Raw genomic sequence first — 27639 nt, 5'->3', positions numbered from 1 at the left:
ATTATGTGCAGTTAATGTATCATTGTGTTTCCCCACTGTTAACAGAAATCAAGCATTAAATGTACTATTAATTAGATCACGCCATGGTAACAGAGAAAAGTAGCATGGCATAGGGTTTGGGGTGCTGGGTTGGGAGTCAGGAAGACCAGGATTACTTAGTAGTGGTATGACGTCAGCCTCCTAGAATCCTTCTTTTCCTCATATGCCACCTCTTCCATGGGAGCTGTCCCCATCTCTCCTGACCCTACTGAAATCACCTTCTATTTATTTCCTACATACATCTGTCTATGTGCTCTCCACCAAAGAATGGAAGCATTTCATTTTTTATTTGGTTTTCCCAGTACATATATAATTTACCCAGTTCGAAGCTACTTAGGCACAGCAGACATTGAACAAATACTTGCTGACTTATATGATTGTGGGTAAGTCACTTCATTTCCACAGGCCTCAGGAAACTCCCTAGGAATTACTTAAGTCACAAATAGGCTGTGATTGGCATTGATGGAGGGAATTCCCATTCTGGGCAATGGAAAGATTAAAAAAATCCTCCAAATATTCATGCTAAAACTACGGAGAATGAAAGAGCAGGCTAACTTGAACTCCACAGATGACAATAAGACAGAAACTAACGATCAACAACAAGATAAAGTTATTGACACTGGTTCACCCCAAACCTTAGCATATCTTTGATTTTATTTCTACTAGACTCCACTGGAGTCTCTTAAATGACCTCCATTTAGCAAGAGTCTTGAATTCTTATTTTCTTTTCAGATTTGATGCCTTATTCAGCTCATGGTAACATTAAAATGAGTTACCTTCCCTAATAAAATACTGATGAATGATGGTGTGAAAGGGGAGTCTTGGTCCATTCCAGGTATCAATCTTAGATGAAAAATTATCCAAGGATAAGGCATAAGTAGATGATCCACGTGTAAACAATAAAGACTTGATTTTATAGGATTAGAAGATTTCTGGAGACAGTGCATTTCTTTAGCTCCCTTTAAGCCAACACAGACGGGAGAAGGGGAGAAGAAGGAAAAGGCACAAAACCCACTCCTACTTTATGGCAGCATGACAAAGCACAGGCTGTGGAGCCAGAGGACTTGGATTCTGCTTCAAAACCCTTACCATCCCTTTTTTTTCCCATTGACCAACTATTCAAGTCTCACCAGTCAAAGCATTTTCAGAGGTGGAGAGCTGCTCCCGGAGCTTATCCACATCATCTGGGTGCACTTGGTCATAAAGCGTGCTGCCAAACCATTCGGACTGTGGTTGGTTCAAGACAGGAGTCACTGAATCAGATACATACACCACTCGGCCTGTCTCACATGACACAATGAACAGAAAACCATCTGCTGCTTCCAGTATCAGGTGTTTCAGCTCCTACCCAAAGTAGAATACAAAGAATTAATACGATAAACTCTGAGAAACTAAGTTATTTCCATCAGTGGAGGATTCAAGGAGTCTGCATCTCTTATGACCAAAAAAAGCTTAATTTCAAAGTAGTACCAGGGCTCCAACCCTCATCCACTCTTCTTCCACCTCAATTACAGCTGCATTTCTAAAGTATCTTGAGATAACGTCTTGGTAACTTTTTCTATATATATTCACATAGATATCTAATTTTTCTGTGTCTTAGTTTCTTCATGTTAAAAAAAAGGACTATCTTTTCTAAGGTTATTTCTATGAGCTTCTACTCTGTTATCTGAATCTTTATATAATCTTTACAGAAATTCTCCTGTGTAGAACTAGGAAACAAATCTGTGTCCTTTTTCCTTTGCTTTAAATCCCTGTTTAAAGCTCTTCTACTCCAAGAAGTCCAACATGATTATCCTCACTAAGCTTTCATTATTCCATTCAATTCTGCTCATCTCTAGCACTTATTTATCTAGCAATATATAATTTCTATTTCTTCATGTCATTTTTTAATGCCTCTTTTACTTAGACTGTGGGCTCCACAAAAATAGAGATCATGTATCCTCCTTTGGAATCCTCAGAGTATATAGTTCAGAGCTCTTTGTCAGAGCAATTGCCCACTGGACTTCCTTCTTTCCTCATTTAAACCATAGCAACATTCGGTATCAGGGACTATTCTCCATCCTTCATAAATGCTCATGCTCAGGGGAAGTCCAAGTCCCTCATACACATCACAGGTTGAATTAGAGATCTCTCAAACCTGTTTCTCTTTCTTAACGACTCTCCTGCCCCAATTATTCCACCACACTTTGTAAGCTAAGTGTTTGTGCCAAATTCCAAAACCCCCATTAGCTTTAACCAGTCCCTTCCTTATTTCATAGTCCCAACACTAATGCACCCGACAGCCACGAGCAACAGTAGCCTAAAGGTCAACAAATACGGTGAAGGGAGAAGTTCCTATTTTCACTGTAACTCGATTTTCAGTCTTTTTCTCAAAATTGCTGTTTCCTTCAACACTTCACATATATTCTCCCCTACTCTGATATACTGTCTGGAAAATATAGTTATTTACCCAAAGAGGAACAAAGTTACAAAATGATCCACCCAACTCCCAGGCCTCTTTAGGGCTAGTGGGACCCAGAGACCTGGTCAGTAAGGAAGGATGGTTTATAGGTGCCATCTGTAGAAGTGTTGCCAGTTCCCCTCAAGGACTTCATGTGTGACACGGCCATGCGTAAGATGGTCAACTTGTCTGGTTTTCGGGCCAAGGCACTGCAGGTGGGTACCATGTCTGACAGTTCTGTGATGTAAGCTGTCATCTTATTCCGCCGTCGACGTTCAATTTCACTATGATTTTCCCTACATTGAGAGAAAGGGGAAAAGCCCCACCTAGTAGGTCATACCCAGTCATTTAGTGGCATAATGAAGCAACATACCTACCAGATAGGCTGCTGAGGGATGTGACATTTTGTTTTAGTAGTGCTAAAGTCTTCAAGAAGTTAGGAGGGATAGCCAACCCTCTCATGCAGATCATGCACAAAACAGAAAATGACACAAGGCAGGAGAGAGGGCAGGAAGATCCCAGGGTCTCCCTGCTAACCTAATGGAGCCCTTCATTTCATATCCTTTGAAAATTGCCTCTCAGCAAAAGCTGGTAGTTCTTTTTCAAGTAAAGGACATTGACTTCATTCATTGAAGTTCCTAAGGAATCTCTATTTTCAAGTGGTCGACATTATGCTCATTTACTAAACTTTTCAAGTGAAGGGTGACATGGGAAAATGACCTGTTTACCTAAGTATAATTCATAAAGTGGGTATAGAAATGTGACTGTAAGTACAGGTTTTCCCCATGCTGCTCCACTCCTAGCTTATGTCTTGCTCAAAAAAATACAGATAGGGCAAAGTTGAGGGTATTATGTTAAAAAGTTATTATATGCTACTCCTGAGACAGAAAGTTGTATCTTCTTTAATTAATAAACTAAACGTCTAAACAAATATTTCGCCACAAGATGCTCCCAAAAGGGTTTCTTGTGAACCACAAATGTGAAGCAGAGAAATGAGTGAAAATCATTCTAGAAGACCTAAGGGAGGCAGACCACTTTATGACTTCAAAGGTGAAGATAAACAGTGGCACCTGGGTTTGACTAGACTGTCATTTTAGGGCCAGAAGACCTGGTCCCCAACATTGCTTTCCCAAAACTAAAACAGGAGTTAAAGTACTTTACAGATAAAAGGAACTTTAGATATAGTGTAACCACCTCATCGTACATGTGAGGAGATATAGGACCAGACAGGCTAAGGGACTTATCCAAGGTCCCTCAGCCAGTTAATGGCAGGACAAAGACTTGAACCCAGGTCTACTGAATTCAGGGCTCTTCACATTAGGCCACGCAGAACCAGGTTTTCTAAAGAGTGTGCTGGTTAGTAGGAAATACAGCATGGAATACTAACAAAAATTTTGTAGCAAAGATGGAAAACAAGAAGGGAAAAAAGCATGGAAAAATGAGTGGAAAAAAGGATGACAGAGCTTAAAAAAAAAAATCTCCTGAGTACCGGCTTCAGCTACCCATCACATACCAAAGAAACTCTGACCCATTTTCTGCTACTCTCTTACTAAGCTGGGGTTGACAGCCAGCAAAAACAACCCTAAAGTCTTCCTGTGCAAAGAAGAAATGGATTTCCCCTACACAGACCTCTAATTTCATGACTGTTACTTCAGAACACTTAAAACTCCACCTTTAGAGTGGGAGCAGACACCTGTCTGACAAGTATTTGACACCCAATCTCAAAGAATGAACTTTCTGATGACCACAAAGAAGCTGCCGAGATGATTCTGAGCAGCCACAAGCAAAGCCTCCATCACTGAAGCAATGCAATCCTTTTGTGGCACAGCAATGTGGGCTACAAAACAACACCGGAAACCAGGATAGATGGTTTTCTAGAGTGGTAGGGAAGGAACTGCTGTGGTTTAACATGGCAGGAGATGATCTTAAACACAGAGTATTTTTTGGCATTTGGCTTTCTGACAAGAAAGTACATCCCTGCCAAAGCACAAACTGGCACAGCTACTGAGACTGTGAGAGCTTTCTGTTCTCTAATCACTTGATGCTAGGATTCAAAGGAAGAATAAAACTCTATTACTAATAACAATTTTCTAAATTTAAAAATTGGCCATTTTCCCCAACCCACATTATTTTTCTGGGGGGAAGCCCAAAAGGGCTTAATTTCACATACACTTCCATAAGGTACCATCTTCATCTGTCACAGATAAGAGAATGCACAAAGAGGAAGGGAAATGAAAGGAAATTTTTAGATTGGGAAGGAGAAGAAAAAAGAACATTGTTGGCTTCACCATGTTGAACACTGTTCTCCTACCTGGCAAGTCTCTCTTTATCCGCTGAACTCTGTTCATCATCCGACCTAAAAATAAAATTGATGAACTAAGCTAAAAATTTTTTAATAAAGATAAATGAAAGGAAGATGGGCAAAAGGGAAGAAAGATAAAATGGAACTCAGCCCATAGCTATGCAAAACCACCTGTTAGAACAAAGAAACCAATATGGAAGACAAAGATCAATTTAAAAGAAACTTTGAATGAACCCCATCTGAACATAAAGCACTTTGCAACCTCAATTAGACCCTATTAAAGTAGACAGTAAAGATATCTAAAGTCTGTGAGAGAATAATCCAAGAGAACTTAGGAGGCCTGCTCTGTCATACACTGCTCCCTCCCAATAAGGGAAGGAGATATGTTGCTACTCAACAAGGTAAGAATTGTTCCTATCTGAACTTGGAACAAGAGATTAAGAACAGGTTGTCATTAATAGACACACACGTATGCTCCGAGTCACAGAAAACAACAGAGTTGCACTGGAGAGGCTATATAAATAGCATGCAGAGCCCAGTTTCTGGCACTCTCTTTAGTCTTTGTCTGCTTTTCCAAATAACTCCTGCTTTCTATTCATTCATTCCCAACTTAACCAACTCTCTGCAAAAGAACCACAACACTCTTGTTCCCCTAGTACTAGCCCCTCCTCTGAAGGAGAAACAATGGGTTACCGGTAACTTTTACTGGGAAACTGAGGTATCTCAGTGGCAACTGAAGAAATACCATGCTAGTGTGGCACAGGAGCAGATGAGAGTGTCAGCCACTGGTTCTATTTTTAGGATATCTGCTGCCGCTTAAGAAACAAAGCACACTATGCTGTATTAACACGATGAACTCTTACATAGCTATTACAACTGATATGTTAATATATAGAAATGCTTATATGAAATAATGTTTCAGTGAAAAATGGAGAACACAAAATAACACATGCACAATGATTACAAGTATAAAAAAATACATTCTATACTCTACCAAAGATCAGAAGAAAATGGAGATTGATATAAATAGTTCATTGCTCATTGGGTTCTCCTCCCTCTTCCTGCCGTTAGCAAGGAAAGCAGCTTAATTTTCTTGTTTTAAAAAGCCCGTAATTTTTTTTCAATAAAAGGTAGAAAATTATCCCCACACTTGAAGTCTATAAATTCACTCTAGTGAAGACTGTAGGAGGGAATGTGAGAGATGCTACACAAGTGCAACTATCAGGGCTTGCCAGTACACTAGAGGACCTGTACTGGGAGAAAAAAATTACATTTCAGGAAAAATAACTCAATGGAAAGTTCAAAATCAGACTTTCATAGACACCTAAGCACAAGCAGTCTAAATCTCAGTTCCCTGAGAAAACTACCAAAGTGGAATGGATAATGGAAATCAAGAGAGAATCAAGGTCCAGTGGCCACCTATAACCTGACCTTTCCCTGGCCTGCAGCCTGTTTTTGTCTGCTGTAGACTAAGAATGGTTTTCTATTTTTAAATACACTATTTAAATATGTAAAAGTGACCCCTCTTCGACATGTATGTTCTAAAGCCAGATACAACTTTGAAGGCCACACTGTCCTATATCCTTCTTTTCCAGATAAAGAACTAAAGCCCAAAAAGGTTTATGACCCAAGTATATGGGTCACAAGTGTCAAAACTAGTATTTAAACTCAGGGCCTCTAATTCTCAATTCAACACTCTTTCCAACTCTACCACACTGCTCTTGATCCAAACAGCTGCATTACAAGTAAGAATCATATCTTAAAAAAATAAATTTTGTTTGTAGAGAAGCCAGGCAACATCTAAAAGCAGTGTACTCTGTGATTTATCATCTTGATTTGGATGGCAAAAATATTCTCCAAACAGCCACAACTAACCTATTGAATTAGTGCTGGTTTACCTCCCAACGATTTAATAAGTATCTACTTCAATAAGTTGTGCTAAATGACACAATTAAGTTAGATCCTGTCAATTCTTCCTTCAATACATCTATGACACTATGTTGTCTCTGAAAAGTCTAACACGGCTTACTATCAAATTTATCAAGCTCAATCTCCTTTGTCCAGCCTGAGATGTCTCCCCTAACCCAGCCCTATTCTACCTATGTCCCACTACTCCCTAACCCTCTGATCCGTTTCTACAAAGAAAGTGAAAGTTTCTACTTCCATGCCTTAGATATTTTTCCTCAAATAGAAAAGCTTTCTATGTCTCTATTCAAATTCTATTCAAAGTCCAACCTAAAATTCATCTCCTCCATGAATCCCTCCCCGACTACTCCAGGACTCACAAATCATCATCATCCTTTTCTCTGAAATCCTACCATACTTAGAACCTACCACACAATTAAGTATTTCATTTTATACTGCCTTATGTCGTTCATCATTTAATCTTCCCAAATAGACTATAATATCTTCAGGACAGCAACCAAGTTTAATGCCAGTTTCTCACAGTATATAACAAGGTGTTTTAACAAAGTGTTTCCTAGACCCACAGTTTTGAATCAAACCCATTACACACTTTTCTGATGCAGCACAAAATTAATCTGAAAAATATAAAAATAAAGCACTGCTTTAAAATGTAAGTTATCTTCTAAGATGAAAAAATGCATGAATTACAAAAAAATGTAAATACCCAAGTAATACTAAAAAAGAATATACTTTTTAATAAAGGAAAAAACTGAGTTTTTTACTAGCCATTTAAATAAACTAATTCTATTTCAAATCACATCTACTCTAGTTCTAAAAACAGAATCTGAAAAAGACTTCTGACCCAGGCCCAATAATATTACATAAACAGATTTTAAATATTCACTTAACAAACAAGTCAAAGCAATTCCACATGGCAGTTAATTCAGATTTTGGCTGACACTGCATAGCACCCAGGTGGTATACCACTTTAACGATAGGGGATGTGCATAAACACAGTAACATATGCCAATATATTTCTATTCACTGTTTTATGGTGAAATGGCATGAACTTTATTAAACAATAGGAGCTGGAGTTTTGAACTTTCTAGATCTCTAAACAGAACAAGTTAGAGTAGGCAGACCAAGCCACTCCAGTCAGAAAAAACAGTATGGACAGGGTGCCTGATACCATGGTATAGAGGACTAAGAGCTTGCGTTAACATTACCTGGCAAACCGCTCTTTATCATTAGGCATCTGATCATCATCACATCTGGAGAAGAAAAGAAAGAACAATTTCACTACATTGTGGTCATTTAACTTATTTTTCTCTGAGTTAGAAATGTGGTACAACATAAAGGACATTATAAAAAGGGAGATGATGGGGGAATACCAATGTTGTAGAGAAAGTAGCACCCAGGCTAGAAAAGGCCCAACAGATTGTTAATCCTTGCCAAGATCCTAATGTATTTATCATATATCAAAAGAGGCCAAAAAGAAAGAAAATGATCTCATGAGGAAAGCTGCTACATATACTGCCATAACCACTCAAGAAAAGGATGGCTTAAATCATGCTTTGAAAAATACAGTTTATTTTTTTATTTAAGTAATAAGCTTGATCCAGTCATCATCAGCTTACCAGGTAGATTCCATCCTGCTTGCTACAACAGAAACAATAACAAGTTCTTATGAAAAGAGATCTTTAGTATCTTCAGAGCCAATTTAATCTATATGTGGATAATCTAATTTTCTTTCTCCTCCTTGTTACAGTAAAATGCTCTAAGGCCTGGACAGCATACACCAAAAGGAGCCAGGTAAGTTTTTTACCATAAATGTATAGAAAGTTCAATCAGTTGTCGAGTCTGCACTTTACACTACTGCCTCACAGACGCCCAAATCTTCAATACAGCAGAACCACAGAAGTGAAAATCTCTACAGATGAACTAATAATGCAGAGTAAAGTAAGCAGAACCAAGAGAACAATTTATGTAAGAACAAATAAAACAAAAATAAAAAGTCTTTGAAAGACTTATGAGCTCTCATCAATGCAAAGACAAATCAGAGGTCCAGAGGACTGATGATGAAGAATGCTACCTACCTTTTGATGGAGGTAATAGACTGAAGACGCAGAATGAGACATGCAATTTTGGACACAGAAATTTAATTTTGCTTAACTATACATACATTACGAAGGTTTTGCTTTTCTTCTTTTTCGGAGGGGGGAATGAAGGGAGAGAAAATAAATGCTTGTTAACTGGAAAATAATGGATGTATATATATTTTTAACAAGGCTCAAGTGCAAAAGCAAAATGAGAATAAATGAATGACCTTAGAAGTTTAAAGCAATCTCTATTAGAGATAAATTGTTTTACTTTTTTAAAGGCAAAGAATGGGGGCAGCTAGGTGGCACAGTGGATAGAGCTCTGGTCTTAAGAGTCAGGAAGACCTGAGTTCAAATCCAGCCTCAGACACTTGACACGTACTAGATATGTGACCCTGGGCAAGTCACTTAATCCTCACCAAAAAAGAAAAAAAAAGTATACTCCTTTCCTCTTTGGGGCAGCTAGGTGGCACAGCAGACAGAGCTCAGGTCTTTGACTCACCAAAAAGAAAAAAGGGGGGGCAGCTAGGTGGTGTAGTGGATGGTGCACTGGCCCTGGAGTCAGGAGGACCCAAGTTCAAATCTGGTTTCAGACACTTACTACCTAAGTGACTGGGCAAGTCACTTAACCCTGATTGCTTCAAAAAACAAATAAACAAAAACAAAACAAAACAAAAAAAACCTTGAATGTTCTAACACCACTCATTTTGGATATCAGCCCCATCCCTGTTCTCCTACACTACCAGAGAATCTATGTTATAGACACTACCTAAAAAATAAAACCAATAAGTGCACTTTTAAAAGCAATCATGAAATTAATCAATACATCTGTGCCTTGCTCCTAGAACTGACCATAAATCACTAGACAGTATAAATAAGGATGCTCTAGGATAACTTGTACATATCAACTGGCACATATTTTTCATGCTTCCACTCCAAGTAGGAATTTAATCATGAAGTCATAGAAGTGCACTACAAATGAGGCTTGAGATATATGCACACAGGCTGTTAAGGGGTCCCCTGAGCATGCAGGAGGCTATGAATATATCAAGGATGAAGCACCCCCCCCATTCCCACCCCAGAATATAATTTGTTGTTTGCACCTCCCAAGCTGAATTCCCTGTGTGTCCTTGGGAAGCAAGACAGGTGCCACCCAGTCTGTGCCAGACCCAGAAAATGCTTTTGGAGCTGGGGTACTTTGTAGATAAGCAGACTCTATCTTCAGTCTAGCGGTTCTGAAGAGAAAAGAATGCAGCTTTTTCCATAGCCTTGCTCCTCCCCTTCAGAAGGGGTTTTGTCCTTTCCCACCTTCACTGCACCTTTCCCCTCCCATGCCAAACCCCTTCCTGTTTTCTCCTCCTCTTTTTGTTGTAGTGTCAAAAATATGCAAACTTCTACGAGGATTGTGAACTCTGGGTTCCACATGCATGTTCATTTCTCTTGTAATAAACCTGGCTTTCACATAAGACTCCTGACGCTGTGACTGGCCGTTGACAGAACCAATATATCAGCCTGCTAAAATACTGCTCTAGACCACTGAGGCTAGTATGGTATGAATATGCCAGGAGAAAGTCTACTGAACTGTGCTCGCTTCCTATCAAGTGACTAACAAAAGCTTAAATGAAAAAAAGACTTTTGGGGACTACAAGCCAAAACTGAGATACCTACGCAAAGGTAGGTAATCTTAGGCTGTACAACATTCCTTAGAACAAGGATACAATAATTATATACTTTGTACTGCCACGTCAAGTCTAGAATATTTTGTTTGGCTCTGGATTCTACATTTTACTAAGCATACTGGGGAGAAAAAGATGATAAAAGGCCTGGAAATCATGCCATATAAGGGGCAATTAAAGGAAATGGAGATGTTTACTGCTGAAGAAAAGACGTCTTAGGAGAGAAAATACTTGTACTAAAATATCTCCAAGGTCATCAGAGGAAAAGAGTTTAGACTTAATTCTATGTTAATTCCTGAGTGCAGAACTAGGACAGGAGAACCAAGGTAGAGTGACACAAATCATATTTTGACTTCAATTTGAACATGACTTTCCAGCAATTAATTGTCTCCCAATGGAACCGGCTGCTTTCTATGGTAATTAAATGAGCATCAATAAAAATGTACAAACAGAAGATTCATGACCTCTCCAGAATATTTTAGAAGAATTCCTACAATGCACTGAAGTGTGTGTCATGACACGTGTGACCACTACATTGCAAATAACTACTCCCCAGTTTACAAAGCTTTCTCCCCCTCCAAGAACACCGTGAGGGAGGTAGTACAAGTATTCTTATCCTCATTTGACAGACACAAGAACAGAGCAAAGCCAGTAAGTGCTGGAGTCAGGATTTCAACCAAGATCTATTGATTTAGGGTCCAAGTCTCTTTCCACTAGAACATTTGACTCTCAAACTATGTTATATCACACCTCTAGGGGACAGCAATCTTTCTGAGGAAAGGAGAAAGGTTAAATGAATCTGCTGGTTTTTTGTATTGCTTCTGTATAAAGGAAGTTGAGGGTTTAGGGCTGGAATTAACTTATCAGTGTAAGTGGACAACTGAGTTTACAGGGTAGGGGAGATATAAAAATTATCTGTAGATGTTTCTTCCTCTTTAGTGTTGTTCTAAAGCCTACCCTGATGGAGACATTAAGCAACTCTTTAGTTACTAAGGAGCTAAGAACCTAAACTATGTCTCTAAAATTATGACGAACGGTGACATCAATGACTACATTATGTTTAAATAAGTCTATTAAGCCATGGCATGTAGTCAAAACTTGAACCACCTAAACACTCAAGCAAGATTTTCAGAAAAAGCTCCTTCATACTACATTAAATGCAAAGAAAACAGCTCCCTTATAACGCAAGGAATAATCTGGGTGATGTTAACATCTGAATAAAGGAAAAGGAGGTAGCTAGTTAAAAGCCTTCTGTGGCCCAATCACAGATCATAAATATCTTGCATGACCCTATAATAACAGACAAAGCTTAGTTCAAGTGCTCCAGAAGTACCCATAAACAAATTTCCAAACTCTACCCTCAAGAAGCAGAAAGTAATTAGGGAGGCTTGCAAAGCCTATCAGCCTCTAGGTCATTCCTCTGGAGCTAACAGGATGCTTGAGCATCTTCTCAAAAAGAAAAGAAATATAATACATAAAATTACGTAGTTTCAATTCTGGTTATGGGATCTAAAGTCATTTTTAATTCCAAAAGTCTAGGAAATGAGAAAAAAATCCTTACCTCAAAAATTTACTGTTTCCTTCTCCATCATCATCAAAATCAAGCCTGGAAAATTCCAAAAATAAAATGTTAAAGACAGCTCATTAACAAAATAATTCTTTACCCACCTGTTGTCTCATCCGCACAGAAGTAGGCATCTAAGAATGAAAAGAAAAGCAACAAGGGAAAATTATAACAAAGCAGCTTCATTCTTCCTCTTTGGGTCAAAACAAATGGAGATGAAGCTAGGAAAAGAACAACTAAATACATCATTGTATTTGCATTAGGTGAGTGACTGACTTTTAAAAAGGTGTACCCAGAGACTGATTTTGCATGAAACCTCAATCAGAAATTAAGAGATGACATATCACGAAGAGTTTATAATACTATACTTTCTGACACAGGGCTTCAGTAAGTACCAGAAAAGCTCATGTGAAGCACTGGTCCCTGATACACTGCCACAATCTATGGAGTATCTATCGCTTGCTTTTCTGAAACACTTATCCTATCCCCAATGCCTAGAATGAATAAGAGGATAGTTCTCTTGAGAGTAGGTGATCTAGAATGCAAGAAAAGTTGTTACACTATATTACTTAAAAATGAGAAACAGAATCAACTCAGTCTCCTGCCTAATTTTTAGGTTGATTCTAACTTTAAAATACCATTAACTCTGAAGATTGATGGTTTTTTGTTTTGCTTCAGTTCAAAGGGAAGATGTTGATATTTAAAAATGAATAGTTCAAGACAGTTTAAGTGAAGATAGGGGGAAAGCAATCTACTGTTATAACTTTTGTAACAAACCATGTTTTAAAGAATGAAATTGGTTACTTTGACTGACTACAACACAAAACCAACAACACACCAATAAGTTATAGAAGAAATAGTCTGACATTGTCAGACTTGCAATTTAGGAAAATCACTTTGGCAAATGAATAGAGGATGAACTGGAGTGAGGAGAGACTTAAAGCAGGCACACCTACCAGCAGGCTACTGCAATAATCTAGACGTGAGCAGGTGAGGGCCTAGACCAGGGTAAGACGGGAAACCATGTATGTGGAACACTACATATATTTTAACATTGGCTAGTTTTGCTGAACTTGTTTTTTTCTCCTCTGTATTTTTATTCTTTGTGATAAGAAATGGTTTTCTGGGTATGGAAGAGAAAGGAATATATTATGAAATGAAGATTATATAAAAACAAAAGATATGAATATAACTTTTAAAAACAAAATCAAAATGGCTTTATAAATGCAGCACAGAGGTCACTGAAGGGCAACCAGCCAACATCTTCCTCAACCTTGATGTAAAACTTTCTGTGTGTGGAAAAAGATGAAGAACTACACCCAGTCATATACGCATAAAGCAGCAAGGTGTCCTGAAGAGACAGGAGGTAAACTGTGCCAAGCAATTTAACCCAGCACTACCACCTTGACCACCACTACCCCTAACACTCAGATAAAGAAAGCCCAGGATCCTGACCCTTAAACCCAGACTCCATAGTCATTGTCCAGGGCAGTAGCTCCTGTGGAAAAAGAGCCAGCCATGCCCACCAACTGCTGACCCACTGCCACTGACAGGAAAGGTATGCCTGCCTTGCTGAAGCAGCAAGGCACCCCAAGAGAGAGGGAGGAGGCAACATGTGAACTAGGCAAGTCAAACCACTGCAACTTCAACTATGGCGTGATGGAGACAAGCCCCCTGACCCTGAGAGCCTGGAGAATAGCAGCAGCTCCAGTCTTGCCTCCAGCCAAGGCCTTGCAACCATCGTTGCAAGGAGAAAGGCCCACCTTCCTCGCCACCACCAAGGTGGGCTACCACCAACACCAACTGTTAACCCACTGTCCCTGCCAGGCAGGTAAGCCCCATAACCTGAGAATGACAGCACCCAGTCCATCCCTCATTCCCATCATTCTGGGAAGCAACCTTCATGGAGAGGCATACTGGGAACTGCTCCTGCCGGTGCTGCAACCATGGCTATTAAAGACCTAGAAAAGAAAGTTCTTGTCTCCAAGGTCTTGGCATTATCAAAGGGTTCAGAATGAGAAACTGATATCATTATCAGTGGAAATGACATTGATCCATCTGGTTCAACCATTCCGGAAAACAATTTGGAATTATGCTAAAAAGGTAACAAGAATACTTTGCTGAAGTGCCCTAAGGAAAGGTCCCATGGTTCATCCAAAACCCCTTCCATGTATTATTACTTCACCAAATGAAGCGTGGGCTCTTTTCTATCTGTATCCTCAGCAATTAGCACAGTGCTCTGAACACAGTAAGTGCTTAACAAATACTTTTTCATTCATTCATCCATCCCAGTAGTCCTCAATTGGCTACTAAACTATTTGTTAGATATTTTTTAAAAATAAAATCAGTACAAACCTTTAATCCCACTTCATACCAAATCTAGCAAACACAACAGTTCAGTAGCAGAACATTGGGGAATAGCCAGAAATAGCTGAGGAGTAAGTGTGATTCCGAAACTAAGTCAATTCTCTTACCGACAGATTAGGCATCAACTAAATGAACACATTCCAGAATCAGGTTTCTAAGTTTACAGGAACCCTCAACACCATCTCATTCTGTACTCTTACCCTGGCCGACGCTTAATAGTCCGCTGAGTGATGGCTCCCCCACCTTGAACACCAGGTCCAGGGTTTCCAGATACAATGGCTGCACCCAATGATGAAACATCTGATGCCATCTCTGTTAGAGAAAACAAAAGGTATGATTTTTTTAAAGCCCTTTTATTATCAGTACAGATTTCAAGTGAACTGATAAAAGTCAACTGTCAACTAGCATTTATTAGGTACCTACAATGGTTATATAAACTAGTTTCTCTTTCCTCCTGCAACACGGTGAAGGGGGGAGAGATTTGGTAATTTACATTCCAGCTCTGTTATCCCTGAGGAACCTCAGCCAAATCACTTCCCTTTCTGAGGCCCTGGGAGAAAGTGTAAGGCAACAGAGAGAGCACTGGATTTAAGTCCTGGCACTAGAGCTTCCTCCACGTGGAATCTTAGGCAAGCTATGTCTCTTCCCTCTGCCTCAGTTTCCTCACTGGTAAAATAAGGAAGGTCAAAGGTTCTTCCTCTTTGTTTCACAGACCCTGTCTGGCAATCAGTCAGGTGAAGTCTAAGGACTCATTCAGAGTATAATGTTTTTAAGTACAAAAAAAAAGAACATACAGTATTATGAGAAAACCAATTATATTGAAATACAGTTATCAGAATTTTTTTTTGGAGGGGGGAATAAGTGACTTGCCCAGGGTCACACAGCTAATAAGTGTCTGAGACCTCATTTGAACTCAGATCCTCCTGACTCCAGGACTGGTGCTCCATCCACTGCACCACCTAGATGCCCTAGAATGCTTTTTTTTTTTTAAAGTTCACAGCCCCCAGGTTAAGAACTCCCAACTAGATAATACCTAAAGTCTCTTCCACTAATAAACCTTCTACGCTTACTTTATGATTAATACATTTTACAATAAAAGTGATTTTAAACATACAGGTAGCAATACTTCAGTCTACATTCCTTCTGATCCTTATGATTATACATTCTGGTTGTTTTGTTGTTTTTCAGTTGTTTCAGTCATGTTCAACTCTTCATGACACCATGTGGGGTCTTCTTGGCAGAGATAATGGAGTGGTTTGTCATTTTCTTCTCCAGTTTATTTGACAGACAAGGAAACTGAGGCAAACAGGGTTAAGTGACTTGCCCAGAATCTCAGAGCTAGTAAGTGTCTGAGGCCAGATTTGAACTCAGGAAGGTGAGTCTTCCTCACTTTAGGCCCGGCACTCTATCCACTGTTCCACCTAGCTGCCCATACATCCTGGTACATACATATACTCTGTCTTTTACATTAGCTAGCCTTAAAAAAAAACACACCAATTTCTCACATCTAGATTGTCTTCATTTTTATTTAAACTCTTAGTTTGAAACAAGCTGTCTCCTGATTGCAGCTCTCTCCTCTCTGGGGCTTATAACAGGGTACATTCCTGCAGGCCCCTTCTCTTATTAGCGAGTTCTTTCCAGAACCTCCATTTGCGGGTTTTTTTTAATTAATTAATTTATTTTTAGTTTTCAACAATCACTTCCATAAGCTTTTGAGTTTTAAATTTTCTCCCTCTCCCTCCCTAAGACAGTGTGCAATCTGATGATACAGGCTCTACATATACATTCCTATTAAACATATTTTCACATTAGTCATGTTATAAGGAAGAATTAGAACCAATAGGAGGAACCACAAGAAAGAGGAAACAAAACAAAACAGAAGGAAAAAGAAGAGCAAATAGTATGCACTGATCTGCATTCCAACTCCATAGTTCTTTCTCTGAATGTGGACAGCACTTTCCACCATGAGACTTTTGAAGATGCCAGAACCTCCATTTGGAAGAAGGGTCCCAGACCCGCCGCCCCTCATTCTCTGAACTTAGCCACACGCTCAGCCCAAAAACTTCCTTTCTCCTTCAGCTTTTCAGTTTTCATTTTATGTGCTACCTTCCCCCATTAAGAATTTAAGTTCCTTGTGGGCAGGGATTACCTTTCTTTTTGATTGTAGTTGTACCCCCAGCACTTAGCACAGTGCCTGGCACACAGTAAGTGCTTCATAAACACTTGTTCACTATTTTCGTAAGAGGTTCTTTTCTCTTGAGGAGTGCCAAATAAAGCATTAACTGGGCTAGGTTCAATGCTTAGGTCAGTCAGAGAAACTAGGTTTGCATCCCAGCTGTTTCTGTCTGTGTGACTTTGGTGAGTCACTTAACCTATACAGGCTTCAGTTTCCTCACCTAGAACATGAGGTGGTTGTGGCTCTAAAATACTATGACTACCATGACTATAAATTGAGAAGTTTTCTAGCATGTCAAAGAATAGCACTACTAACACACTTAGCTAGTGTTGAAATGGAGTGCCTTATATAAAGAGCAGAGCTACAGTGAGAAAGGCAGCATGAGAGAATGGAAATGAAGAATTTTTAAAATTATTAATATGGCTTACATTTACACATTATCTTCAACACAATATCTCACCTAATCCTCAAAACTTGGTAAGGCAGGCCATTCAGGTATTGTTATGTCCATTTTACAGATGAAAACACTGAGGTTAAAATAGTTACTCAAAGTCCCATAGCTGGGAAGGAGAGGAACTGGGGCCTCAAGCCAGTCATCTGATGGATTCCCTGTCCTGCACTCTTTCTACTACCTGGCTCTTAGCCAATTTAACCTACTTTTTAAAAAACCAATATTCTCTTGGAAAGATCCAGCTTTAAGTTAAACTACTGCCAAATTCAACTTGTTTTCCTAAATAAGAAGGTGGAATAAAATTTAAAATAAGGAGAGTAAGAAATTAAATATACATGACTGAGGCAGAAAGAAATATTAAAGGTGCTGTGCCAACATAAATGGCTAATTAAAGGAATCAGTTTTCCAAATTTTCTAAACAATGACCCACCACTTAGGCTGGAACTTATTTTTCTGTATTTTTTTTAAATCATTTCCTAAGTCTACCTCTAAATTGGATTCAGAGTAAATATAAAGTATCTGCCACTCTGAGGCACAAACTGACAAAAATCATTTATTCTGGTGATGCAAGTAAATCAGCGGCAGAGGACAGACCCAGTAAGTGTAAGCTTTTGATTTCTGGTCTAACCACCAAACAAGCATGTTTCTCACTGTAGATACTTCGGCAGCTCATTGAAGATGAGTTTTTAAAGTTTAAGTCTTTGACTAACATCAGGAAGAATAAACTTTTTTGTGTTTTAAGGCATAAGTTAAAAAGTTAAATTATTTTAAGCTTCATCGATTGCAGACGTATTAAGACAATTAGCCTAGCATCGTGAAACTTAGAAATTATTCAATTCACTCTAAGAAGTTTTTCCCAGATGTTAAAACTTACTTCTATATGCCACATGTTAGGCATCTTTAAGAAAAGTCTGTCGGGGCAGCTACACTGCGCAGTGGATAGAGCACCGGCCCTGAAGTCAGGAGGACCTGAGCTCAAATCCAGCCTCAGACCAAACACTTGACACTTACTAGCTGTGTGACCCTGGGCAAGTCACTTAACTCCAATTGCCTAAAATAAAATAAAATAAAAATTTGTCTCTTGAGAACTGTTCTCCATCATTTAAAAGCCACTTATATGAACAGTTCCCAAAGAGAAATGCAAATTAAAATAACTGAGGTTTTACCTCACTCATACCCGGTAAATTAGCAAGGCTGACAAAAAAATGGAAATATTCGATATTTTAAGAAGAACTTTTCAAGTTGTACTACAAACCTTACCTTTCTTTCTGTTTTACTTTTTAAAATGTTAATTAATTAGCATCAGCCAAACTACTACTGAGTAGCAATCTCATACCAAAACACTTGATTACTACAGAAAATTTTGCTATTCCATTGTCAATCAAATGTTTCTCATTTGACACATAATAATCAGAAGCAGCAAAGAGATTATAAATTAGATTCTATAATAAATTTATTAAATTCTTCCACTGAATCCCATATAAAAGCACTATGTATTAATTTTCAGGAGCTATATGCACCTTTATGTCTCCAAATAATTACAGGAAAGCTGGCAATTGTGACTTCCATATTTTCAACCAATGTATTAATTAAAAAAGAGATACTAGCTCAAACTACTCTTAGCATTACTAGGGAATATTTACTGGAGAAGCCACAACATTCTAGGCAGAATTCTTGAGAACAGAAGGTTATGAGGACAATACAAACAATAACTACAAGAATCAATAAATGAGACTACACTAAAACACTCCTGAACTCAGATTAAATCTTCAATCGTCTTAAAGAACAGATGATGAAACACATTTCCCAATTCTCTGTAAAGAGACTGGAATGGTGCTTATACTTTCACATGTGGTTTTTATTTCAAGGAAGAGTTTAATGGCAAGTGGGGAAGGCAGAGAAACTAGATCAAGAAATGACCTCTAAAAAAATAAAAGGCATCCATAGAATATTTTTTCACCCCAAAGAAGCACAAATTTCTAGACAGAATATTGTTCTCAATTATATCCCTAAACTGTAAAATCTAGGTAAAATCAAGGAAAAAGGGCCTTCCCTTCATTTTTGTCTTTTTGTTTCCATATAAATTAGTAAGTCTGGACATTGGTCTCCCTGGCACCTGACAGCTACCTGCCATGCTACCTTCCCCAACATGTGAGAATTCAGTGCAAAAAGGGTGGGTATGGAATACTTCTCCCTATTCAGAAAGCTGGCTCTCTGAACGCTAATCTTTAGAAGTAACCTCGTGAAAGAAACTTTGTAAAATCATATTACCTCAGAAATGGAAAGGCCCTCAGAGGTCCTCTAGTCCAATTTGTACAAGACTCACAGAACTAATATGTACAGGTAGAAAATCACAGATTTTTTTCACAGACCCAGAACCAAAATAACATCTTTGTTAATTCTCATCTATCAGCACATTGCTTGGGTTTGGTTGTGCATAGCTAACTCAGCTCACCACAAGAGCAAGGATCCTATACTAACTCTGAAGGGATAAGGCCAGCTTAACCTTCTATCTCGAATGCGCATTGATGAGGCGGGAGACAAGATGGAAGCAACTCCTTTTAATTTTAACAAAGCATTCACTAAGTAGTAAAGTAACAGGAACTTCTCAAGTCACGATGATGTAAAGCTCATGCTGTGCTAAGGACAGTGCATGCACATCCTGTGTACTTATCTGACTCCAATCACAGATAAACTGCTAATGACCATACAATAACTAAGGGAGTTAAAGATTGTTAAAGATCCATATAATGGAGCACCGAACCAGGCGACCTTTGCTCAAAGATCAGCACCTGAGAGGGGCCTCGGCCCATCAATGAGACCTCATGAACAGCCTGTGGCCCTCTACATCCTTACAGATCCCTAACAGGGTTTAAAAGGAAGCAAACAACAAATGGAATGCTTAAACTAAGGAATAGCTGCTTCAAAGTTTGAAATCTTGATGTCATCCATAACTCTTCCCTTTTCCTTACTTACTCATATCTGATCAGTTACCAAGTACAGATTCTACCTCCACGTATTTCCATATATCTCCTTCTCTCCACTCACACGCTACCACGCTAAGGCAGGCCCTCAACACATCTGACCTGGCCTATTCCAAGAGTCTCCCAAGTGGTCTCCCTGTCCCTTTACACAAATGCCAAATTAATCTTCTCTAGGGAGTAGATATGACCATACCCTTCTGTGCTCAATGGCTTCAAAAGCCTTTCATTGCTTCAAGGATAAAATTCAAACTCCTCAGCTTGGCTTTTGGAGCCCTCAAACTCTGGCTTCACTCTCCTTTTCCAGCCTTATTACCCACATTACTATCATTTATGCTTTCTAGTTCCAACCAAACTGGACTACTAGGTGTTCCCTGACATTCCAGTTCCAGCTATCATGCATTTGTACATCTGAAATGCACTCCCTCCTCACTCTGCCTCTATCTTCCCTCAAGGTTCAATTCAGGTATCCCCTCCTCCATGAAGTCTTCCTTCTATTTATTTGTGTTTGATGGAGAACTCCTCCCCCAAGTAGGATTTAAGGGCTTCAAGAGCAAGGGCTGATTCAGTTTTTGTCGTCTTATCTATCTACAGCACTTTAATGTGTGTGTGTGCGCGCGCGTGTGTTTTTTACACACACACACACACACACACACACACATTTTTGTTGATGTTTTTCTTTGTTAGAAGTGGGGGGAAGGAAGAGGTACAACTTAGGAGAGATGTTTTCCAAAAATGATTATGACATAAAAAGAAATCAATAAAACGAAATACCATTGCCAATACAAAAAAAAAAGTCTGTTGAATTGAAAAGCGCCTGCAGAACTGGTATCTCATATATTTTAAACTACCTACTTCTCTTAAGTTCTATGAGCATGAAAAGTATATGATGCAAGCTCTACAAATCTGATTTCATAGAAAAACATGCAGATCTGAGACATCTTCCTCCACATACCCAGGCTTTGACCATACTTTAACTACTGAATTATCATGTAACATACTCTAAAAAGCTTTAGCTACTGAAAATATCAATGTTGAAACCTTTTCATTATTCACTGGCTCCATAAACACAAGACAAATATGCTGAAGAATGCTCTCCCAAACAGGATAGAGAAGGAGTTTATACATAGTGCATAAATTTTCACCCTTGCCATCACTGAGAAGAGTAAACATAGGTAAAAGGTAAGAAGTCGATCAAATGGTGACTTTTCAAAGTTGAAAAACTTAAAATGGTTTTAGTTTTTAAAGTTCTAAAACCTAAAAGGTGTGGAATAATTTGAAGAGAAAGTACTTTTCCTAAATATTACCTTCAGAAACACAAAAGATTTACTTCCTCTTGCCTCCCCCTCCAATTCTGCATCTACAATAAAACTGTAGCCTACAGCACAAAATAAGTGTCTACTGATGCAAACCAGAACTCAGAGAGGAAAAATCCACTCCATACACAAACTAGTTCACAAGGGTTGTCATGAATGCCAGAATCTAAATCAAACACCTGGCCCTCTTCCAATCAGTTCCTTTCCTCTATGTAATTTCTTCTGTACATCACAAATCATATATCCAAATGAACAAGTGATTCTCAATTTTTTTTCAATCCATAGACCACCCAAGAAGAACAAAAGACTTCATGGAACACTTAACCCCTATTTTCTAGTGCAAAAAAAGAAATTAAAAAAAAAACCAACCTAGAATTAATGGGAAAATTATTAATTCACACCAGAAACACACATATAGATATTTCGATATTAGAAATATTATCATAATTCAACTGATATATACATATATATCAATTTAATATCTGCAAAAGAGCTTTACATTCATTATCTCTTTGATATAACAATCCTGTGAACTAAATACTTCAGGTATTATTCACATTTCACAAAAAGGAACCTTATCAAGGAGGCTCAAGGAGGTTTGCAGATTTGCCCTTGCTTACAAAGCTATATTAGAGGCAAGATTCAAAACAAGGTCTCAATCAAGTCCAGAGCTTTTTCTAGTACTCTATCCTCAAATTATCTTCCAAAATCAACAAGCAACAAGTCTCATCTTATAACCTTTATTGTAAACACCATAACACCTACCCTTGCCTACCCTCTCCTTCTCTCTCCGCCACATTTCCTATTACAGACAGCAGAGCAATATGACCCTCCCAGCGCCCAGGCTTGCAGCCATCCTGGACTCTTCACTATCTTTTACCCCCCACACTCAAGCTGTTGTCAACACTTGTCTATTTCACCTTTGCACCACCTCTCCAATACTCTTTCTCTCCTCTAACACTGCCATCTCCCTGGTACAGACCCTCATCACCTCACATCTGGACAACTGAAATAGCCTGCAGGTGACTCTGCCTACCTCAAGTCTCTCCTCACTCCAATCCATCCTCCATTCAGCCACTAATGTGATTTTCCTAAAGCACAGGTCTGATCATGTCAACCACCCAAACTCAATAAACTCCATTGGCTCCCTATCACCTCCAAGAGCAAATATAAAATGCTCTGGCATTCAAAGCCCTTCATCAACTAGCCCCCTCGTTCCTTTCCAATCTTCTTACATCTTGCCTCCCAACAGGTATTCTTTGATCCAGTGACCTGGCCTGCTGGCTGCTGCACAAACAACACACTCCATCTCTCTCCACTCTGGGCATTTTTCTCTAGCCATCCTTCACCCTCTGTCCCCACCCTTTCCTGGAATGTTCTACCTTCTCTGCTTCAACTACTGACCTCTCTGGATTCCTTCAAGTCCCAACTAAAATCCCTCCTTCTGCAGGAAGCCTTCCTCAACCTCTCAATTCCAGTACCTTCTTTCTGTTATTTCCCATTTACTCTGTAGATAGTTTGCTTTTATGTTTGTTGGCATGTTGTCTCTCCCATTAGACTGTAAGTTCCTTGAGGGCAGGGACTATTTTTTGCCTTTTCTCCTTGTATCCCCTAACACTTAGTACAAGGTCTGGCATACAGCTAAGCACTTTACAAATATTATCTCATTTGATCCTCATGACAACCCTGGGAGGTAGATGCCCCATTTGAGAACTGAGGAAGATAGAGGCAAACAAAAGTTAAGTAACTTGCCCAGGCTCACACAGGTAGTATTCATTTGAGGCATCATTTGAACTCAGGTCTTCCTGAGTCCAAGCCCAGTATTCTGTCCCCTATGCCTCTCAGCTGCCTCAAAAAAAAAAAAGACATTTTTACTAAAACAGGTAACATTATATCCCTGCCAGTATTGCAGCTTTTTCTGCTTTGCCCTTTTAGCTTCATAGATTTAAAAACTGAAAGGACCCTAGACATCAAGTAGTAATGTGTCTACAATCCTTTTATTTCAAAGATGAGAAAAATGAAGCCCACAGGGGTTAAGCGATTTGCCCAAGGTCATACATGTAGTAAGTAACAGTGGCAGGATTTGAATTCTAGTCTTCTGATGTTAAATACAGTGCCTTTTCCCTTCTGCCTACCTATCCTTCAGAAGTACAGGCTGACAAGCTTTACTATAGATGCTTCTACCTGATTGTTATTATTATTGAAAGACTGTTCAATATTTTAGTTATAAGTGATCTTATACTGATTCTCCAAATATGACTTTCCAAGACATGCAAGATTAATTTACTTTGCTCTCTCCAAGAAACTTCTTCTGAGCTCATCTACAGTCAGTACTGTTGTTTGATTAAGTCAAGGGTTTTCAATGTGATTTGGAAATCATAGGTGGCCCTCAGGGGCCACCTATCTCCCTTGCATTCAACTCAACAAGTATTCATTGATTGCTGATCCCCTTTTCCTTTCTCAAGCAAACAATCCCTTGGTTTCCCCATTCAAAAAAACCCCCTATCTTACTAGACAATTAGTTTGGTGTAGTGAAGAGATTGAGAGACAAGGAATAAAAAAGACCCGGGTTCAAATTCCACCTGATGCAGTACATGATCCTAGGCAATTCACTTACATGTTGTCTCAGCCTCAGTTTCTTATTTGTAAAATAAAAGGACCTGCCTCAAGTTTAATAAAAGAATAAAAAAAATGCATATAAAGCACTCCTGTAAACCCTAAAGTGCTACTTAAATGTTAGCTATATTTACTTTGCATTAAGCACATAAAATATGGCAAAAAGACATTGAATTATAATTATGTAAGTATCTATGATGTCTTCATTTTGAGGCAAAAAGGAATAAAAGAAATAAATTTTCTGGGAAATTTACAAGGCATTCCAAAAGTCTTACTGCAGTTTTTAATAGCTTAAAGGTTTTTTGGGACATTCTATATATGTACATGAAACACGGCAGGCAAGATAGCCCAGTGGATGAAGGAATGGCCTTGGAGTCAAAAAGGGCTGGCTCAAGTTTCTGCCTCTATAACTACTCGTTGTGTAACAATCACTTAACCTCAGTGCCCCTTAGCAACTCTCTAAAACTATAAATTACATACCAGTGTTGTCCATCTGAACATGGGAGGGACCACACTAATGAAATCACAGAGCTGGACCAAAAAATATATATAATGTATATACCAACACACATATGTGCGTATACATTTGGGTGATTTGTCCTCTTTTTTAATCTTTCCTGTGCAAGATCCTTGGTACTGATTAACACTAAGAAACAATTATGCAAATATATGGATTACACTTTTTAAAAGACTGACAATTATTCCTATGCAAAAAAAAACCCTCACAGAAATAAAATGCAAGGCAGTAGGTGGCACAGTAGATAGAGCTCCGGCCTTGGAGACAGGAGGACCTGGGTTCAAATCTAGCCTCAGACACTTGAAACTTACTAGCTGTGTGACCCTAGGCAAGTCATTTAACCATTTGCCTCACCTCCCCCCCAAAAAGCAAAAAATAAAATAAAATAAAATATATTAAAATGCAATCAATATTTCTAAGAATTATTCACTTTTTAACTACTAAATTTCTTTTCTAAATTTACAAAGGCAATCAAAGAACAAACGAACCTGCTCGAATAAATGTTATTCTTGCCTTACAAAACTTCAGCTAATATTAATTACTTCATCAAAATGTGATCATGAGTTTTGTTGGTTAAACTAACACATACATAAACACACAAACTTTATTCCCACCCTGAAGAAAAATTCACTTCAGACAACTCATTTGCCCAAGCTGCCATTAAATACTAGCAAATGTTTTGCAACTTGGCTGGCTGGTGTTATATTACCTTTTGCAATGTGATCAGTTCAAAATCTTATTTATTTGTTTCATGGTTCAAAGATGTCATTTTATTACAAGGTGAGATTTACAATAACAAGCATCTTTCCAGTTTTATTTCATCTCTCAGAATTTCCTGCAATATAATTTCAGGCCTTACCTATCAAATTGTCCCTTTCTCGCTCTGAAAAAAAGTTTTAGGTATAAAGAACATATAATGAACATTGAGGGGGACAGGAGGCAAGGACTGAATATTTTTCTAACATCCAAACATTCCTGTTCCAGAAACAATGAAGAAAAGCTAGTAAAAAGTATTCCCAATAATTGAAATTAGATGTTATCAAATTCTTACTATTGCAAAATGATAATTTTTTTCCAGGGGTTCAATTTGAATTTCCACGTACACTGACTGGATGATCCAGGGAGATCTATTTTAATACAAAAATCAAGACAAGAAAATCAATGTGCCTAACTGCCTTGCTTTCTAGAAATGCTACTCCTTTAAAATGAAACTGACCAAAAAGCTACGGTGACAAGTCTAAGCTACTGGGAAATGCTTAGGCAGCATTTTCCGTTTGAATCCACAGGTCACCAAAGGAAAGCAGCCCCTTTCAAACCTTTTTACCTCTTCTTGGGGTTTCAGTTCTATTTAGTGCCAAGATGAAAAATGAGAAGAATCTTTTTCTAAAATCCCATCAGAATCCTAGAGACGGGTCATTTCATCCCTTCATCTCCAGGCAAAATTACATTTAGAATTATAGAATCACTAAATTTTAGAAGTTAGAAGAAACTTAAAAAAAATCTTCTAAGGGGCAGCTAGGTGGCACAGTGGATAGAGCTCCAACCTTGGAGTCAGGAGGACCTGAGTTCAAATTTGACGTCAGACACCTGACACTAGCTGTGTGACTCTGGGCAAGTCATTTAACCTCAACTGCCTCACAAAAAAAAAAATCTTCTAGTCCATCTACTGTTTCAAAATAATTTAAACTAAGTCATTTTACTTAGAAAATGAGGCAGAAAAGGATTAAGTCTCTTGCCACAGACCAACCAGTGGCAGAGATAAAACAAGAATTTTGTCAGTTTACTGCAATAACAATTATTACAATAGCAATAGCTAGCATTTATATAGTTATTACTGCAAAGTGCTTTATATATTATCTCATTTAATTCTCAGAACAACCTTGTAAGGTAGGTACTATATTATCCCATTTTACAGATGAGGAAAATGAGGCAGAGGTTAAGTGACTTGCTCAAGGTCACATAGCTAGTACATGTCTAAGGCAAGATTTGAACTCAGGTCAGTTATTCCTGATGCCAGGTCTAAGACTTGATACCAAATATGTCAACAAACACCTAGCAAATCCTTAATATATCCATGCTATGTCTCTTGGATATCTGCCTAACTGATTCTTTTGAAAAGAAATCCCCCATCTAGATTACCCAATATGTAAACAAAATTCTGAAAGACAGGAAACTAACCTAACCTAGCCCTAGTAAGACTTGAAATCTAAGCTTTTGAAAGCCTTAATTCTGAATCATAGTCCATACTTCCTAACTATGTAGACATAGAGACACACACACACACACACACACACACACACACACACTGCCTAGGAACCCAGGTCTCTTAAAAGACAAACCCAAGTTTAAAAGTAGAGTCCAGGTGAGTCTCCTGACCACCTATTCTTCTACGAAATTTAAATATACCTATTCTTCCATAAATTTTAAAGATACAGGATGTCCCAAAAGTCTTAGTGAAGTTTGAAGTCAAAACTTTTAATAGTTTAAATAGTTTCAAATTGTACCAAGACTTTTGGACACCCTGGAGAGAAAGAGAGACACTCCGTTATATCTATATAACCATCTATCTATACACACACACACAAAATATAGAAGATATATGTATTATTATATAATATATATACACTAAATACTACATACACATATATACTATGTATATACTATCCATATGCTTGTATATAGTATGCATATATATGAAATAATGTGTGTACTCACAGTACTACATATATATTATATATACTATGTACATTTGCTCATATATAGTACATTTGTTAAATAATATCTATACAATACCATATATGCTATGTATATACTATCCATATGTTTATACACAATGTGTGTATATATGTATGTATATACTAAAATACACAATACTATACATACTATAAGAGACACCTAGGTGGCTCGACGGATAGGGTACTGAGCCTGGAGTCAGAAAGACCTCCAACACTGACTACCTGCATGACCTTGGGCAAGTCACTTAACCTATGTTTGCCTTAATTCACTGGAAAAGTATCCAGTATCTTTGCCAAGAAAACCCCATGGCCAGTATGGTCCACGTGGTCAGGAAGAGTTGGGCACGACTTAACAATACACACTATTATTATATACACACATATACTATGGATATACTGTCCAATGCTTACATATAGTATGTAGGTACCATACATAATAAATAATATATTCGCAG

General features: G+C 38.3%; 1 protein-coding gene across 1 annotated transcript in view; it reads right to left on the bottom strand.

Annotated features, from left to right (window-relative positions):
- Positions 1-27639, bottom strand: part of ARNT (aryl hydrocarbon receptor nuclear translocator) — a 49398-nt gene that overhangs the window by 21125 nt on the left and 634 nt on the right. Inside the window, 6 exon segments of the mRNA XM_021004640.2 lie at positions 1170-1383; positions 2562-2775; positions 4791-4835; positions 7913-7957; positions 12023-12067; positions 14593-14704. Coding sequence (XP_020860299.1) covers positions 1170-1383; positions 2562-2775; positions 4791-4835; positions 7913-7957; positions 12023-12067; positions 14593-14704 — 675 coding nt within the window.

Source organism: Phascolarctos cinereus, unplaced genomic scaffold, assembly GCF_003287225.1.
Source record: "Phascolarctos cinereus isolate Bilbo 61053 unplaced genomic scaffold, phaCin_HiC Scaffold_5;HRSCAF=322, whole genome shotgun sequence".
In the NCBI taxonomy this organism is placed as follows: Eukaryota; Metazoa; Chordata; class Mammalia; order Diprotodontia; family Phascolarctidae; genus Phascolarctos; species Phascolarctos cinereus.
This window is presented reverse-complemented; position numbering and strand designations above follow the sequence as displayed.